General features: G+C 37.1%; 2 protein-coding genes across 2 annotated transcripts; one reads left to right on the top strand and one right to left on the bottom strand.

The window, feature by feature from the left end:
• Positions 1–223: 223 nt before the first annotated feature.
• Positions 224–1,825, bottom strand: LOC114352393 (uncharacterized). The gene has a single exon (XM_028303984.1). The coding sequence runs from the start codon at positions 1,501–1,503 to the stop codon at positions 502–504; it is 1,002 nt and encodes a 333-aa protein (XP_028159785.1). The 5' UTR covers positions 1,504–1,825; the 3' UTR covers positions 224–501.
• Positions 1,826–18,973: 17,148 nt separating this feature from the next.
• LOC114352388 (uncharacterized) lies at positions 18,974–19,966 on the top strand. The gene has a single exon (XM_028303979.1). It carries the CDS (start codon positions 18,974–18,976, stop codon positions 19,964–19,966), a length of 993 nt encoding a protein of 330 aa, XP_028159780.1.
• Positions 19,967–20,433: the final 467 nt, after the last annotated feature.

The raw sequence follows: 20,433 nt of genomic DNA, 5'->3' as shown, positions 1-20,433 counted from the left end.
ATCTGTAGAGTTAATTAAATACCTAATAACTAATTATATTATAATTTACACCTACATTACACTCGTGTCTTTTCGCACAAACATCCATTTGCGCTTGTGGATTCGCACAAGCCGTGTCCTCATGACGATACTTACTTATTGTGCTTATTTTATGACAATGTATTGTGTGTAATGTAAGTATTTTCAGACATAATTAAGTACCTACCTACCAATTAAGCCAAATAGCACTTTTTGAAATAAAATTAAGCAAAAACAATCAAATGGAACTTTAATAGCGTATTACATTTCTTGCTGAGTAAGTACATTATTTAGTAAACATCATTGGAATTTCAGGACAAAAGGTACTATAATTTTCTCATTATGACTAGGATTGACTAGAAATATTTCTACATGACTTATATTTTTGAGTATTTACAACATAAACGATACATTTTAGGTAATAATACAATACATACAACCACTATTATACAAGGTTTCAAGTACAAGTACATACTCATAGACTTAGTCCATGATGTCATCATCTACGTCAGATGACTCTTCTTTCGTATCTTCTTCCTTGCTAACCTTTGCATCGTCTCGACCTGCATGGAGGTCTTCATAAACACGTTTCAAATTCCTCATAATATAAGAAGTGCCGTTAACTTGCCCGGAATTCGAACGATGCTCGAAATACTTATCCGGTCCATCCACATTGATGGTTCCCGAACGAACAGGAACGGAAAAGGCCGACATGTGTCGTGGTCTCTGCCCGAAATCTCGACCAAGCCGCTTCTCCAAGCTCGCCTCTTCTGGACGAACCTCTTGAGAGATATTCGTATCGATACCTTCAGCCAGAGCTCTTTTTCTGTCATAAATGTGTCCAGAAACGCGCAAGTCGATGAAGAAATTGAGGGGATCTACTCCGAACTGAGGGTTGTAGAGCGGAGGGTACCACATAGGAGGTGGCGGTGGGAGAATCAAGTTCGAAGGCGGCACCGCAGCAGATTCTGCAGAATTTCTGCCAATACACGGGGAAGGCTTAGGCAACTCTTCAGTGCCAACGTCCACGAACGAGGACTGTCTTCCAGGGGGACCAGGGCTACCACTCGGCTTAGTAGGTTCGGCCTTTGGAGAGAGCCTTCTCGGCGAAAGATCACGCATCCTCGGATGTTTATCGACAGTTAATTCCAATGGAACTTCTGGTCGTGTCTCTGGTTCTTTCTTTTCCTCCTCTTGTTTGTGCCAGTCTCGTCGAAACTCGGTTTCGTTTTCAGCAAAATATTTGTGAGCGCGACGTTTAAAGCGGCGATGGTAATGCGGGGGCCGACAGCCGTGTCGTGCGTTGACGAAGGATCTGAGCATTTCGCTGAAGAAGAATGCATGTGGCTGCAGGGGTAACGCACTGTATAGATATGGTGGAGTAGCAGCAAGTAGACGAGAGACCAGCTCGGTGTTCCTTATATCTCGCACATGGGTCTTTGTAGGGCCCTCTGGAGGCGGCTTCTCCTCCTGCACGGAACTCATTTCCTGCAACAAAGCATTCGCAATTTGATTCAATTCGCAAATGACAGAGATCTGTAGAGATTTGAAAGGAATGAGATGCGAGGCGTCGAGTGTATGAGGGTGAATAGGATGCTTTGACTGTAACGGCGTTTACACCCTCCGACTCTATATCGGGGTATTATTTGTTTATTTCATACATGGTGTTTTATATTTACTCATTATACTGGTAAGTAAATCATACCTAAATAAGTTTAACGTCAGTTTAACTATTTGCAAGAAATAAGTACCTACTACTAAATTCGTAGCAGCTTTTTTTCGTAGCATTATGTAATGTAAACGGATGTTATGATCTCTAACATAAAAGTTTCCTACTTCATTAATTTTGTTTCATTTTGATTATATTCCACATAAATTCTGAAAAAGTAGTCACTATAATTTCCCGTGAAAATATTACTGCTGAGTTTTTAAGCTGCGTAAGCTTACCAAATCGTGTAGATTATAATTCTATGTTTAAATAATAATAAAAAAACAAAACACGATCGCAATCGTAAAATGTAAACCGGCTCCATTTCCGAGACAGTCCAGTGATTATCGCGCGAACAATGCGCCGCCCATTACCTCGCGCACAGATCGTCCTCCATCGCGAGATGACTCCCGAGGATTGCTCTCCAAATTGATTAAAAGTGCATTCACTCCCTATATAGCGCAGGATTTATTTTTAAAGACAGATCTGTGGCTAAAATCTACTATGAAGATAAGTATGACCCTTTTTCTTTCGTGGAAATCAGTGATATGAAAAGTAATATAGCAGTCGCGGTGGCAGACCCAGTCGATACATAGGTACTCGTACCTATTCTGGAAGTGAAAAAACTGGCTTTGTTTCAGCTTAATGTGATTACTGTGAGGGTTTTATGTAGGCACTATTTACAGGCCTACTTACTGACTTACAAGAAACAAATAAAACTTATATCAAATAGAGACATCTAGATAACCTATTTCAATAAATATAGTTACCTGAAAGAAAACAGTTTTTAATTCCGAATGCAAATTGACTTTCACGACGTTATCTTATGTTGACTAGAAAATGTATTATTCTGATCTGGCAAAGTGTTATTGAAATATTCATGGCGTCATTAGGTTCTGTGAAAATGCTAATAAAACGAAGTAGGTATAGGTATGTACCAGTATATCAATATAGAATTACCAAAGATTCGGTTGCTTCTAAATATTGTATAACCAAATCAAATACAAACCAACTTGTAAGTCTAATACGGTCACGTATGCAATCCGTTCGTCTGTCGACATCGATTTTTCAGCTCACCGCAGTTTTATTGCCAATATCGGAATGAAGCCGATACGCGGATCCCTCGTATGACAGACTTGCCTCCATTTTGCGGGTAAATTAAAAAGGCATTTGCTGACGTCCGCGTCAGCCAGGGCTGTGTATACAGAGTTTGGTACCGAATTCTTGAGCGGATTATTATTCGTTATCCTGATATTACGTAACGTTATCTCAATTGAATAACAATTACAGATCTTGCAGTTTGATTGACAATAATCGTAAAGGAAATGCGACGCGATAGCAGATAGAATTTTAATGAATCGCAATATGAAAATAAAAAAAATTGATATTAATAATCTCAGGCATCATTTTAATCAAGATCCTACTAAATAGTAATTAATATCACGCAAAAGTTCGTGGTGGTCTAATATCATAGCATTTTAATCTCATATTTTGTTGCCTTTATAAAGCTAAAATGTATTGAGCCATCAACTTGAACATACCTACCTACTTGGAATTCAACACGAAATCTCTACATGCAAATTACATTCAATATTATGTATAATGTATAGTTAAAACAGAATTGTTAATTCACCACTTGATGATGATTATACTATCACTGTTAAATATCCCCATAACTTACTTACTATCCCATTTCTAAAGTACTCTTCAAGCGTACCAATGGCTGAATAGAATCAACTACCGCAAAGTTAAATCTCAATAATCTGGGGTGTAGGGGTGGCACTAATAAGACGTCGCTCGATCGCGAATTAAACGTCACATTACCATGCGAACGAGGAAAGCGATACGATACGAGTACATCGGATTTGTGTGACAATGGTGACAATACAGCGTGGGGTGTGTAGGGCTTTCGATACGCTGTTTCTGGAATTGTGCCAGTTCCTTTTGCTTTCCATTTTGAAATGTAATTTTTTTTCGTTATTATTAAATTTTGGTTAGGGTTAATAAGTTTGGATTTAGCTACATAGCGATGCTTTATTGTTATATCATATTCAAAAACATCTGAAAGTTTCGAAAAAGCTCTGAAGCTTATGCTCTCATGATGACGTTTATTTAAGTTTTACAGTGTTACAGCTAGTAAACACTAACTGGCTTCGGCATCGGCACAGTTTCATAGAAAACAGAGTTTGTGAACCCATAGCTCATAGTTCAGTATGAAAATATTTTCTTTGAGTACCGTTTCATAGCTACACCTGAATCTGCAATAGTTATTTTTTATTTTACGGTTCGCGCTTTTGCGTGAAGAGCGTAGAGTTACTGCTCTGTAGTATGTATTACAAAATTCTTGTCTCTCTTTCTTTCACAAATAAGCCATCACCCACCATGACTGTCTGGTTAAAAAATTCATATTTATTCATTCATACCTACGGCGATTATACATGTCTGTGTGGTTCAACCCTACCGTGCAGGGAGCTCACAATAAATTCCGAGCGTATCTCTATTCAAACAGTTGATACGCGCGAGGGAATCTTACGCCAAACATGACGGCTGTCCCCCGCCTCCCGTCTGCTCAAACGCGGCTAAGCCTTGTTCGCACTAGTCAGGTGGCGAGGAATTTAGAAACTAAACAAGTCCGATCACCAAAAATTTTGTTGAGTAGTTTATATCGTTTAGTCGAGCCAAATACATTTTGTTCTATTTTGACATGCGAGTAGCACACCTGCATCCCTGCTCACTCGCTCACCAGCTACGAGTACCAATCCGAATCAGGCGATTTAGTTGTGTTCGTGTTTTTACACCTCAATTTACTTGTAAACTGTACTCGACCAAAGTGCGAACGGTTTTTTGCTCAGTAGCGAGAGTTTAGTAGGTATTAAAGGCGAGTTACTCTACTAAATGACTCTACGAGTGTGAACAAGGCTTTAATCGCAGAACGGGAGATACGCCAAATTGGAATCGCTTTTATTTGGTATTGATTATAATCTGTTACATATCTCCAAGATTGCGGATGCCTTGAAATAGATGAAATCGATCAGATTTACGATGTAGAATTGTGATTTGTAATTATAATGATTTTTGTCTTCGGATGTCAGGCAAAACAATATTCAGTCAATGACGAAGCTAAACTTCATGATAATATAAATAATTAGATATTTTAATAATGCACCAAAATGTGTCATAAAAATGTGACAATAGTCCAAGATGCTATTACAGAACGAAGCTTAAAACTCGATTCAATTTATATGCACCTAACTGCAATCATATTGTATACTAGGTATCCCAAAAGACACACAGCTGAGTATACAGTAGCAATCTCTTGTTTATCTAAAATAATAGGTATTGTTCCCTACTTTTATCTCTGTGAATATGGTAAGGATGCAATTAACACCCTGTATATGTATACGCATTCAATTCAAATCATTGCTCAAAAGAATTCCTGAATCCTACCAAATATTTCCCATAAATAAAAATTCCTATACACAAATGAAAGGGACCGAAAATTCCGAATCTCAGCCCGCTCTCGTGTTTCGACTATTGAGGTGAAAAGTGACAAAAAAGCGGCACGAGCTGGTAAATTAAAACCCGGAGTGGATACGATGGATGGCTGCACAAATGCACTCGGCCGTAAAATAAATTTCCGTTGGACCGTCATATTTTTTGCATCCTACAGTCCAGAGGGTAGACTACGTGAAAGCAAGGAAACCAGTGTGTAGATGCTATCAAAGTTAAAGCGATTCTCATGAAAACTGGTAACTGAATATATTTTCTTCTCATTATTGACACGGAAAAGTCATAATTTCATCAGAGAATCATTTTCTATGAAATAATTTGAAAAAGTAACAATACTTAGGTAGGCAACATAGAACAAACATTCAACAAAACGTGAGTGCAATTTAACGCAGCAAAATAATAACTACAAATACAATCGCCTTCGTGCTGAAAGAGTTTGTGTATTTTATAGCGACCAGTTGTCATAGAGCTTATACAATGTAGTGGACACCCCGATAGTTTCACGGCGTGTTTGGTGGATTTCATTCGAAAATTGTGACAAATCACTTGTGGTTTTCCAAATAAATCAATTTTCAGTACACTCATTGTCAAGAAAAATAATTAAGTAAAGAAAGATTTGTTTAATCTTAAAGCATTAAACAAGGAAAAGTCCAGAAATTACAACTTTCGTCAAAATGCATTAGTACCTACCCAATAACAAAATATAGAACAAATATTGGAAAAACCATTGTGATGCGATGAGAATACTTATACAAAACTCTCACAAATAGGTGTATTGTCGCATCTTTTGAATCCAACAAAGCTTAAAACACATTTACAGATTGCGGGATAAATTAAATTATGTATTCCAGAAAAAAACAATTAGGAATCGCAATCCCGGCGGGCTCGCTGAATTTTAGCGACAAATTCGCTCGCGTATTTCAGTGTTAAAACTTGCGTTTGTTGAATCTAGTCCTTATTAGACCGGGATATGGTTCACAAGGATTATGAAGTGGTATCAAACGGTAAATAATACTTTTGTCGAGGTGTGAGACGTCACACGGCAGCGAACGTTAATTTCCATATTAAAACCGTCACAAAGGAAGCAGATTTCAAAAACCGCAGAGATGGGTGGCAAGCGCGGGTGGAGCGGCAGAGGTGGGAAGATACCACGCAAATTGGATGCGGCATAAATTATGTTAGAGTAGTAAGCCATACAAAGAACTATATCAAAATTCTCAAAAAAACTTACTTAATATTAAATAATACTGATTGGAGACGTTTGAAGACAACAATATTTATAAAAAAGATATTTTTATGTTAGAGTAGTAAAGTGAATTTGATGGACTTTTTTATTCATTAGGACTATAGCCACTGAAAGATGACGATTCTTTATCAAACGTGAAATGAGAGCAATTAGGTAATCTCGTAATAATTGAGCCATACAAAGAACTATATTAAAATTCTAAAAAAAAACTTGACGTCCCCATACCTACTGATTGGAGACGTTCGAAGACAACAATATTTATAAAAAAGTTATTTTTTTTTAATTTGAATTTTCTTTTTTTAGGAAAAGTTATTGCATTTTAGCAGTAGAATCAATCATTGTTAAAAATATGCAAGTTAAAAGCACAATCGTTCGTTCGTTTCAGCCAAATTATGACGTCTACTGCTGGACAAAGGCCTCCTACAAGGTAAGCATAATAATAATTAAAATAATTCCTATCATGTTCAAATACCACGTCCAAATTGAATCATTCCTGGTTCCAAGCGCACAATATTGCGCTCAGATACGACGGGGTATGATAATCGCGTCAAAACGCACGTGAAGTGGGGAGGGAGGGGACTAAGCCGGGCTTTAAAACCTACCCGATTATCTGACTGAGTGTACTCTTCAAGAGGCGGTATGATTTATTACGGTCTGCTGGTTGGGCGATTTTTTCGAAAGCGGTTCGGGATTAATTAAATCGATTGACATTTTATATGGGTAAGGTATTTACGCCCGTATTCACAAACATTACTATGAGGTCTCACAGTGCGCGTGGACGCACAGGGTGACACACGAACCAATCACAGAGCTCTTTTCAACGCTGTGCGTTCGATTTGCTGCTTCACTTAAGCAAGCATCGTTTGTGAATACGGGCGTTAGTCCAGGAATAATCATATACACATTTCATCAAATGTGGACGAAGGTATTCATTAGTGCCCAATGAATTAAAATAAGCTTTAATTTACCAGGGCTACTTGAAATAGATGTAAGTATAGTAATTACTATCACGGTAATTACTATACCCTAGACCGCATATCTACCTACACATTCTACAGTAAAAATCAAGTGTGATTACTAAATAGGTCTAGGCTGGTAGGTAGGTAACTGCCTTTTTCTGCGTAAAAATCCCGCCTTGGGCAGTTTGATTTTTTAAGTTATTTATAAATTTTAAAAATACATTTATTCTAGATTTTGCTTCCTAAACTAAAATGAATTTAATCGCTTCACTATCTTGCCCAAACTCATCGTAGCTCACTAATCAACGAGCTCATTCGATCAGAAAGCTGAATGGAACCAATTTCCTAAAGAGATCTATCCGTGATAATGGCTATCCGCCCAAAGCGAGCAAGAACGAATGAGCGAATGTAATGACGCTCGAATGAACGATCGCTTTATGTTTTCCTATTCATCTAAAAATATCACATAGTCGTTGAGATTTCTTTCTAACTTACCAGATTTAAAGGCACTTGTTTATTAATCTGTAATGTATTTGCACAACTCACATTATTCAGTTAGGTAGCTTATTTAAACAGGCATAATAAGATGGCAATAATCTTAATAATGTAAATTTCTATCAATCAAAACGGTATATTAACGAAATTGTAACTATTGTAAGTGCATAATCTAACATCTCATTCACAAATGTAGCTAATATTTCATTCAGGCAGTGAATAACGCAAAAATAAAAAAATAAACAATTAAAAAACTGTTATGTAGTTCGCAACTATACCAAGTACAGAGACACAAAAACACCCAAGAAAAATAGTACCCTTTCTGTGCTAAGTAAAAATACCTTCCATTACCAACTTAACAGTTTAAATCCCTAATAAATCTCGGCTTAAACGACGTCTTTTCATTACAGCCCGATTAATTGACGAGCGTGTATTAATTATCACACACTCCCCTCGGAAATCTCCTAATTGTGTACTTAGAGCTACATTCGGAAGTTTTAATCAAAGATACGTTAGCGCGAGTCAGTTTAATTAGTCAACATTCGCAACAAGCGTATTATTATCACAATCTACTAACGTCTTGACGTCGTTATTTTGTTAGTTAAATCATTAAACAGCTACATTTAAATTAGAGCGATATGCCGTATCTGATAAATAACTAACCGCCCCATCATCTTCATTCTAATTTATGAATATCAGAAAAGTGAGCGTTGTGTCGCAAAAAAGAGTAAATAAATGCTGGCTTTCACTATAGATACTGTAAGTTTCAACAAAATACCTGTTCCATCGATACCGTATTTCAATAAATAAAAGTAAAAATTGTTCGAATGATAAACGAAATACGACACTGACGAACATGCATAACAAAAAGGATGGAATAAATGAAAAAATCCCCAGCAAAATGCCTTCATTAAATACAAATGGAAGTGTATGTGAAACGTCTGCGCTGTTCAGCTGAGGGCTCTTTTTATTTTATTTCCTCCCTCTGGCCTAATAATAATAAAAGCGTTATCGTATCGCCACACAATGCCGCGCTGTCGTTTACATTCCGTCAAAGCACGCGTCGCAGATGTACTAAGGGAAGCAAAGGCTTATTTGTTGTACGAGATTGTCAAAGTTAATATTTTAGAACATCCATAAAAATACGATGAAACAGAGTAGTTACCATCCTAGACTGCATCTCACTTAACACCAGGTGCAATTGCGGTCAAATACCTGCCTTGTCTTGCATAAAAAAAACTTGGTTTTATTAAATGATATAATGAAGGATGATAGGTGATACCCTTTCCCACCCTTTGAGTCTCAGTAAAGTTGTGTTGTAAAGACTGAGACTTCATATGGACTACTTGAGAGAATTCGAAGAATCACGCTGCACTGTTCTGTTTCATTTGCCCACACTCATGCACGTTCACGAACACTTTATGGTTAATAATCCACCATTATTACAGATTAAAAGTCGTCCAAACACGAATTTTAGGAAATAAAACAAAACCGCTATCATAACGCTTCACATCCCCGCCAAAAAGTCCGTATTTGCAATTAAATATGGGACAATATTATTTGATCCTCTAAAAACTAATTGATCTTTTTTGTATGTGCTCTTTTAAATATAAATGATGTGTTTTATTATATTTTATCTTTATATCAATTATTGGGTCTATATTAGTTGATCTATGGATAAATTATGAATGATCTTCATTTAAGGTAACATAAAATTTATGTTTAACATACCCTTTTAATATTTGGTACACAAAAATAATATTTGATCCTCTTTTTTAGTTATTGATCTTTAATTTTGTTAATTTGATGATTTTTATATCAAGTTTGCCTTTTAATATTGATCACCTAATAAATACATTTCGATCTAAGTATAACTTAACTTTAAAATATATTTGATCTATCTAAAAATATTATTGGTTAATATTTTTAACTAGCTGACCCGGCGAACTTCGTACCGCCTTAGCGTATAGATTTTCTTAATATTTTTTTCCGTAAGAACCATCCTTGGACTTCCACAAACATTTAAAAAAAAGAATTATCGAAATCGGTTCAGCCGTTCACACGTGATGCCGTGACAACGCGAAACGGGTTTCATTTTTATATATATAGATTAAAAAATATCTTTTAATTTACGCGGTACTTTGTGTTTGAGTGACAATCGTCCGTCATTGGTCGTTTACTGAGTTGGCCAAGGGCTTAGCAAGCAGAATGGTACATTGCCATGTTTGTTTAAATTACAAGCTTTGCTTAGTTTGGGACTAGAGGCGCTATGTAAAATAATTTCTTACTTCCGGCATCCCTGAACCCGACATCATAATTTTTACCTCTTTATTTTCAAATCGCAAGGTTGATTTTCTCTTAGTATACCGATCTCGAGCGTGATCAGTGACCATAGATTTATCTGTCAACGGGTCGATTAGACCCGACAAAAGCACTAAACGATATTTTTTTACTTTTAGTGCGACATCGGGTCGTAAGGACCTGATATTTCTTTTTTCCAAATATTTACTGTGTTTGAGGAAACAACTGCAAAACAATATTTATCTTTCGTACTACTGAAAAGACTGAATATATCCATCCCGCACCAACGCATCCAGCACCTAAGGTCAATTCGACCCGATAACGCAGTGTGAACGTGTTAAGTATGCTTTTTTAATAAAAAATAAATCTTTGAACATCAAGTGCCTTTAAATAGTTACCATCCTTTGACTACAACTTAATAAAAATAAGTACCATAACATAATTATTTTGAAGATTATTTGATATAGACAAAAAATAATTTATATAAATCGAATTATTTAAAAAAGTATCACAATATTGAATATTTGGTGCTCATTTCTCTTATTTTTAAGGACCAACAAGTAACGATCAGATATAATTTTTACATCTCAAAATTTTTTTGCGTAGTTCAAAAGAGGTTAAAATATCGATCGATTTCATTTATTTTATGTCTCAAAGAAAGAGGATCAATCATTAAAATAGATGACCATTTAGATTTTTTTATTTGCCGTTTTTGCTAATTTAAAAAGATCATTTAAATACATGCCATTAAATATTATGCCACCTCCATCAAGCTACATTCACACTCCAAGTTTCGCAATTCAGCGCGGTATGACGCGGTTTCTTTGTCGTCAGGCAATAAAGGTGCGCTACAGTGCTACGGGAGAGCTACACCGTAACGCGGCGTAGCTACAGCCATAGCATCTCGTAGACGACTTGCTACGAATAACTTTTCTTAGGGATGTGCATTATTTCGAACGCATTTTTCGTTTTGTATTTTTACTCAAGAACAGTGTGCCTACCATGAGTTTACGTTAGGTGTGCTCGCTAGCGACTGCGTAAAAAAATGACATTTAAATGTATGACATATTGTGCAGCGCCCCTAGCGGCTACTTTCAAGAAATAAAATCTTCATATAATTTTTTGACGTATTCGCTAGCGAGCTCACCTAACGTAAACTCATGGTAGGCACACAGAAATCGGTAATACGTAGTATTGGTATTGTGGAATCGATATTAATGAATAAAGTTTAATATTATTATTTTTGTTTGTATATTTAAAACAGCACATCAGATTTTTGGATATTTTTCCCTTAACGTAACGTAAAAGTACACATTGAAGGTAACTGTAACCGTAAAAACAAGTCGCCCAAAAAATATTTTCAGCAATCGGGACTCACAAAAAACGAGCTGAAATCTCGACCGAATGATGCTATCTATCGGAATGAACGCTGCCATATTTAAATTCACGTGAGTGAGTTTGCGTGTACCGGTCCATCACGGCAACACGATATTCCCGCAGCGCTAAAAAGTAAAAAGCCGTGTACTATCACGCTCGGATGTTGTGAAACTCCGCTCGCTGAAAATGCATCATATCTAGCGCGCGTGGAATTTATGAATATTGCGCGCCTAATCAAATGATGTACCTATACTCAGATGCATGTTGAATGTTGACTATGCAGAAACATTTGTATGTAGAATGTTAACGTTTTTGGCTAAAATATGTACATATATGATACTACTTACAAATCGGTATCACTGTAATTTTATGAATAACCTTAGATTGATAACAAAGCCAAAGCCAGTTAAAACATATTCGTAACTTTTGCAGTTACTTTAAAATAAATAGGCTTAATTATACCGAATTACAGATGAAACAATCCAATGAACTGTTTTCTCTGAAGGGTGGGATAAAAGAGATGTAGGAAGTCGAATGAGTACACTTGAACTTTTTTGCTACTCCATTTCAATTGATTGCTGTCAATACCTTGTTCGTTTATCAAAACGTTTTTCTGTCGATAGATAGAATTTGTATCCTACTTTGGTAAGTATCTTTCAAAATATTCACGATCAAATCAAATTACCCGCAGACAAAGCGTCCCCAGTGTAATCCCCAGTACCTACTAACAAGTGAGGTAGTCTTGTGTTTGCTTTGGGGATACCTGTCTGCGGCTCCGTGTAGATTAAATTTAATGTTTAATGCTAATATTGCGGGAGAAAAGCATTATTTTTATCAAAACAGGGCATTACAAAAAAAATCTGATAATACAAAATCTTCAAATGTAATTACCCAAATATAATTTAATTATTGTTATTCAGTAATCAGTAGCGTCACTAGTAGTTTCCTAGTCATAACTTTAATATTTCAGTATTTAACTCATAGTACAAGCTTTACTTTTAACCGATTGAGTCCCAGACGGCATTAATTAATGTCATAACAATTGATTATCTATTGTGTCTAGATTAGCGGAGCTTGAAGTAATCCTTCAAGCTTGATCATTGCAAATAAATAACACTGGTCAACAGTGGTTTTGGTGCCAAGGAACTGTATATATTTTTTGATTGAGGACCTTATCCTGGTTGCTTTAATAGCAAATTTGTTGATTTCCTACGTGTGGTTTTCTAGATTTTGACGTGTATAGAAAAATACAAAATTTCACCAAAATCAGCGTTTATAATATTTTGAAGTGCTTAAAAACTTTCTTTTCCATGACTTTTGTGAATGAGGTGTAATGGAACTATCACGTTACATCCTCTAGCAGTAATCAGCCATCATATACCGATCCCATCTGCCTTGGTACCTCTCTTCCAATGGTTTTTAGGTCTTGATAGCATCGCTCCCCCTGTTCTTAGCTATAGCATGCTATAGTGACCCAAGATTCTCTGGGAATTGGTCAAGATGACTGTGGAGGTAATGCCCTTTGATGAAAATTATGACATCCTGAGTTTTTAAGGCATGTCTCACAATTTCAACGTAGTTACTGGACTAGTGATTTCCGAAAAATAAAATGTAATTTCAATGAACAAAATCTACGCAAATCGTTCCAAATAGTCCATCGAACTTAAGAAATCAGTATATTTTATTAATATTGTTATTGATGGACCATCAAAAATTACTTAATAAATTAATTAAAATCTTTTTTTATGCTCAAACTAGGATTTTTTTTTGTTCTTTCCTCACTTTGTCCACTCTGAACTTCATGTTACGGCTTCTTTGACCATTGTAACATTGCCTTAAGTGTTCACAGCAGCTTATACAAACAATTTTGGGTATCCACGGCTTGAATACAACCACAATTTCCGACTTAAAGTAAGAAAAATAAGCACCTTTAATCAAATATTGCCTGAATTTTTGAACTTTTTAACTGTGTAGTACTGTGTACACACCACAAATGAAACAAAAATACATTTTGATTGTTGAGACAACTTCTTGGCAATGTAGACATGATATTAAAATAAATGCATTTATAAAAATGTACCGATAACACTAAAAACTGTGCAACCAAAGTACCGATTAAAGCTAAATTTTAAAACTGAGGGAAGATCCAAAACTACACGTAGGAAAAAAAAAAGAAAAATATTTTTATTATTACTAATACACACCTAATAATAAACTATCAACAGAATCTCGGCACCATTTTCATTTTGATTTTTTGTTGACCTGTGTAAAAAACACGAATTTAAAAGCAATTTTTTTTTTCAAAAAGTATCATTTTTTATTATTTGAGGCCTTTTTTGTGTATTTAATGTATTTTTTTAGTATCGCCTGTTATTTAGCGTTATTACTGTTTTTATTTTATCAGGATATACCGCTTAGTTTAAAAGTTATTACGTTTTCTTTACAATAAGTAATTGGAAGAAGAAAAAAAACTATAAAAAATTAAAAAAAAATCTCAAAAAATTGTTGACCTCTTTTTTGTCGATAAAAATAGGTCTAGTTTCATCTATTTTCATATGTACACTTTAACGTGACTCACACTGTATAGGGGCGTAGTGTAAAATGTCCTAAGGATATTTATGTATTTATTTATTTTATTAATAAAAACACGTGACGTGGCTATGTCATTCGTAAGTATCTACGGCCAACTTTAAATAAAAGTGATGGCCATCACTGAAAATCCGTCATGCTGGCTCCAACGCATAATGTCGCACTAGCTGCACGACAATGCCGTCTGCGTTCCGGACAAAACGTATTGTCCGAGTGCCGGACGCGGCGGCGTGTGGACAGGCCTTAACAATCCCCTGCCGAGGGTATTGTTTTTGTAAAATGATAGTAACAGACTATTTTACGTAACCCTAGCTACTGGCCGAATAGGGAAATTAAAACAAATGTAAAAGCATTCTTTTGGATATTACTGTGGAAGTCACTTCACTCCTCAGCAACTTTAAACGACGGCCAATATGAAACAATATGACACAGTTTATATTCACGTAAAAGGTGAGTGTTTTTTTTTTCGGTCTGACTGTGCTGATACAAGATGCGTGTGTAGAGTCTATTTACAAGTAATATTTTTGCAAAATTACGAGTACATTGATTGTCATAAGTGAGTGCCTAAGTACCCAACAACATGAGAACGTGTTTGATCTCAACTCATTATAATACAGCAAATGAAACCGATAAAATATGTCGTTAAGCTTGATCACAAGTAATGTTAATTTCAATAAACATATCGATTCCTTAATGATACATCAACACGTACTCGTTTCATTGTTAAAGTGTTGCGTCCAGACAACACTCTGCGACAGTGTGAAAGCGCCTTATCCGCCCTACCTGGAGTTATATCGTGTGTACATCGCTTTGAGCGAGGGCGCTTTGTTCTGAGTGGGCTATGACATCTTGTGATTGTGACTTGTGACGCAAACCTCCATTTCAGAAGCTTCCCATCCACTTCAGTCTCTAAAGGAGGGAAAACGCCACACTTTTTACAACTAGCACTCGCAAAGGACTGAAAACTTAAAAATCCTACAAGAAAGAAAACAATTCCATACAAGAAGGTACATTAAATTGACCTCACTTTAGCGGCAAGCTGTAGATCCTGGCTACAGAGGAGTTGCAGTGTCCAGTAAGTAGCTGTTACCTACATTTAAGAACAGTAAACACAATAAATGTTCAAATTCTAACATTATATTTTATTCCTCTGCTACTTAGAGCACGATACAGGGTGTTAGGTAAATGGGTATATGAGCCAACACTAGCGCATGTTAACATGGGCTATTGTATACTAACAAATAAAGTAAGGTATCGTATCTAAGATATTTCTGAAATTCACAATACGTCACACTCTTGGAAAATTAGTCGCGTATTCAAACAAGGGTGGGTACATTCAAATCTCATCCCCAAATATCTCGGGTAAATCTTAATCCGTCCCTCTGTTATTAACGCGATTGCCAGTCACTCGCAGACGTCCCACAAATTAGGGTAATGCGCGCAAAGACAATCCAAGGAGCCGCGGGCAGTCTACAATTACTGCTCTATGATTTATGGTGACACGTCAAGAATGGGCTCTAGCGTCTGCTTACATTTGTAATAGTAATTTAATTAAAGACGGCACGAACCGCTTGGAAATTATTTCGTCATTTTATCAGAGCGTAGCTGCGTACCTGAATATTTAAAAAACTATATAAACCAATTTAAACTTTACTTTTATTAAGTTAATTTTATTATGAATCTATCTAGACTAGAATTTCAATTAATTAGATCATTCTTCTTCCTCTTCTTTTCACATTTAAACCACTGAATCGGTTTTGATGAAAGATAGAGACTAGTTTCAGGCTCAGGGAAAAATTAGGATACTTTACATTCCGTTTTGAGCATAAATCTTTCTGTGACAGAGCAAAGTAACTAATCCCTTCGTAATTTATAATGCCCACCACTTATAACAGGTATTTAGATGATACACAGGAAAACCCTAAAAAACTTGGTTAGAAAACGAACATTATTTCATGTAATTGAAAACTTATTGCGCTGAATGGAACGCAGAATGAAAAGAAGCAATTAAAAGACGTTTAAAATTCGCAAAATGTTTCACAATCCAAAGCCGTATAGCAACGAATGAAAAAGCAATAATCCTACTTGTTGATGCCTCCCCTACAAGGAAATAATCAACCCTTCCCAACTCGTCGCCAAGAAATTTATTGCGTGGCCATAAATATTAAAAAGTTGGACGCATAAATCTCCGTTTTATTAATAAAGAAGGTGGGTAAGCTGTAAGACGTCATGTGCGGAGGCAATATACCGCTTCTTTGCGCGCTTTGATAAATCAAACGGAATTTATGGATGTACGAAACATACTTTAAAGGAAGTTTGTGGGGCCCTTATTTAAAAAGCACGCGAAACGACACGAGTCTTTGATTACATTCTTACTTTTTAAGTAAAAGCTTGGATAAAATAAGTACTTACTTACAGTCAATGAAAATCACGGTGCCGCGTAATCACAGTGTCAGGTTAAACTACATATTATTACCAAGCTTTTTGACGCTTAAAGAATGATAATGAATTAAAATAACCGTGATTTAAAAGCGTAAAACAGTTCTAAAGGAAATCGTTGTAAAACCAAAAACCAAGTCAGAACAAATAGCAATTACCAAGGGATTAAAGTAAACGGGGGAGACCGCTAATAAACGAAATGCGAGCCGCAAACAAAAATCCAATCCCTGAATGATTGTGGTCGCACAAAAGAGCCTTTATAGCCAACTCTTCGGGAGGTCCGAAGTATGAAGTTTGTGCCACAGTGCATTTAGAGTGAAAAGTCTAGGTAAACACACAAAAATGTGTAGTCTAATGTACTGTCAACTGTACCTCAATGTTCTCTACATGGGATTTTTAGTATTTTAATAACCATACTCCCTTAATTCTTCTCAAGTCTACTGGTCTTCTCCATCTCCCTTTTAACCCCACTCATCATAACATTGACTCTTGTGATACATGGATTGATCATGTTATTATATCTTCCTCTCAGTCTGTTACTGGTTTCGGTCAGCTGCTGGCACCAGGTTTCTCAAGGCACGACTTGCTTTATGTGTCATACAGATTGCGGCCTCCAAAATGCAAGCCCCAGACGGTTCAATTGCGTAGTTACGGGCGTATTAACAATGAAAACTTGCTGCGAGACGCTCTGGAAATTGACTGGGAGCCACTGACGTTGACTACATGTATTAACCTGAAGGTCGAGCTGTTTACTGGGAATATCCTTAAGCTTTTCGACAAACATGCGCCCATTCACACAGTCCGCATTAAGCGGCCGCCAGCACCTTGGATAAGCCAATCCATACGTGGTGCTATGTCTAGGCGAGACAAGGCATTCCGAAGGTTTAAAAGGAACAAATGTGAGAACAACTGGGATCTGTATAAGACTGCGCGTAACCGGTGTAACCAGATGATACGAAATGCTAAACGACGACACATTCACCATCAAATTCAGAACTCTTCAGCCCCAAATGTTTGGAAGTTTCTGGGAACACTGGGAATCGGTCGGTCAAAAGCTAACATCCTTCCCATCTCTCTGAACCTCAACGATATTAACCACCATTTTACAGATCTCCCTGCGCTCAATTCTCATAAGAAGGCGAGCACGTTAGAAGTGTAAAATAAAATTATAATAAAAATAAACTTTTTTAAAAACAAGCTTTTATTCTGAATTTCGAAAGCTTGTAGCGCAAACAGAGAAAAAGAGGAATAAATTCCATGCGCGATACAAACTTTCGAAATTCAGAATAAAAGCTTGTTTTTAAAAAAGTTTATTTTTATTACAATTTTTTTAAAAATAAACAATCCAGTGCAAGAAATTAACGACCTACATTCAAATTGTGATATGTGTTGGAGCGAACGCGTAAGCGACGAGGTCTGCACGGCGCTTACGTCCTTTTTCTCGCGGCCTGCCTGGTACGAGCGACGCACTACTTAGAATTTGGTATTGGCCGGTTACATTGTGTTGCGCGCTTATTGCTTCGTATTAAGGATCCTTCTTGCTTGACTTCGCTTTATAATTATGGCGGGTCCATATTGGCTCACCTAAAGTTATTTACCCGAAATTGTCCTTCCTAACGATTTTAAATCCGAATGATCACTCTTCCTAAAATTTTTCATCCTAAAGTTTTCATTCATAGAAATTTGATCATATCTCGAGTTATAGATCCCAACTCAATTGGCTTCCCATTCGTCAGCGTAGGAACTCTAGACTTCTTGGCATTCTTTTCGCCGTTCTCTCTAATCCCACCTCTCCTTCCTACCTTAAAGAAAAGTTTACATATCTGCACCAATCGCATGACCGAACTCTCCGTTCTTCCGGAAACCTTCGGCTTGTGACACCTGTCCACCACTCTGCCTTCTTCTCGAAGTCCTTTACAGTGCAGGCTACTCGCCTTTGGAACTCGTTGCCACAAGATGTCAGAGAGTCGGAAACGAGGACATCATTTAAAATTAGAGTACGTAAACACCTTTCCACATGATTGCGTAATATTGTTTATTTATTTATCACATATTATATGGTATTATATGTTAATTATATTTATTTATATTATATGTTTGTATGTATCTGTATATATGTATGTATATGTATGTATGTATGTAGGTATACAGGGTGTTTCTTGTAATGTGTCAAGCCGAAGGCAGGTGATAGGTGAGGACTAGACCTATCGATTTCACCCCCATGTATGTTCTACGTAGGGTTTCNCGAATCGCGAGGTTTTGGTGTGTTGCTTATGCGAGGGAGTGTATGACATTGAATGCGTCAATTACTCATACAAACTATTTACGCTTATGAGTAAAGATAAGAAAGATAACTGGCACTGCCCTGCTTGTAAAAGTAAACAAAAGAAGATAGACAACACTAATACTCCTGTGCAAGGTCAAAGGATGCACACCAACCCTAGTTCCTCCGACAGGGCTTTTGAAGAGAGCAATGTAACTCGTAGAAGACCCCCAACTGACAACCAAATTAACACCTCGTCGTCCCCAGTTTCTCCTCCCGTCGACGACGCCCTGCTTGCCACTATTCGTCGAGAGATTCAGCGTTCCGTCGCTGAGTCCGTGGAATCGACGGTGAGGATGTACTTCGGAAGGGAGTTCAACGACATTAAAAAGGAACTGTCAGTTCTACGTGAATTAAAAGACAGCATGGAATTCCTGAGTGCAGCTTACGATCGAATGAAAGCTGATTTAAAGGATTCTCAGGAGAGGATGAACGTTATAATTAAGGAAAATTCGAATTTGGTGGGCAAGGTGACCGACCTCACAAACAGACTCAATCTTATGGAACAACATTCCCGGGAAACGAATATCGAGATTAATGGCGTCCCTGAAAACAAATCGGAAAACTTACTATCCGTTGCCCGCCAACTGTGCACTGCTGTTTCCATCCCTCTGCTGGATGCTGATGTCCTTAATGGCACAAGAGTTAGAAAATTAAACGAAGACAGTGATCGACCACGTGCAATTGTAATAAAACTTCAAACTACTAAGAAACGTGATGAAATACTGGCGGCTGTGTCAAGATTTAATAGAGCTAACCAGAACGACAAACTTAACACTTCCTCCCTGGGGTACGGCGGAAAAAAGTCCCCTGTCTACGTGTCTGAACATCTGTCTCCTCACAATAAAGCGTTGCACGCTAGTACAAGAAGGATCGCGCACGAGAAGGGTTATAAATATGTGTGGATACGCAGCGGTCGTATATTCGTGCGGAAAGACGACCANATTCGTGCGGCTCCTGCCAAACTAATAAAGGGTCAAGACTCGTTGAATCAACTTTGATACGCCCCTTCTGCTTCTGTCCGTAAGTTAACTTTGAAATTCACTATTTACTACCAAAATTTTAGAGGAATGAAAACTAAGATGAAAGATATTCAATTGGCAGCACTTTCTAATAGTTATGATATTATTGAGGGGACAGAGACGTGGTTAGACGACACCGTACAGAATAATGAGTTGTTTGGACAGAACTACCACGTCCATAGACGGGACCGTGACTCGACATGCTTGGCTGGTAGGCGCGGAGGAGGTGTCCTCATAGCTGTCTCAAAATTGCTGAGCTCGACGAGAATACATCGTTTTGAGAGTTTGCACGAAGATTTGTGGATATCTCTCAAGGCAAAAATTAATGGCAGTCTTGTGGAACTTTTACTCTGTGCAGTTTACTTGCCTCCCCCGGTGACGACCAGTGTACTGGAGGTGTTTCTCGAAAACTGTGGTGTTGCAATGCAAGAGCTTAACAATAGTGC

The sequence above is a fragment of the Ostrinia furnacalis genome, unplaced genomic scaffold (genome assembly GCF_004193835.3).
Source record: "Ostrinia furnacalis isolate ACB-3 unplaced genomic scaffold, ASM419383v2 OfSCF1350, whole genome shotgun sequence".
Lineage (NCBI taxonomy): Eukaryota > Metazoa > Arthropoda > Insecta > Lepidoptera > Crambidae > Ostrinia > Ostrinia furnacalis.
Note: the sequence above shows the minus strand (reverse complement) of the source record. Positions and strands in the feature narration are given on the sequence as shown.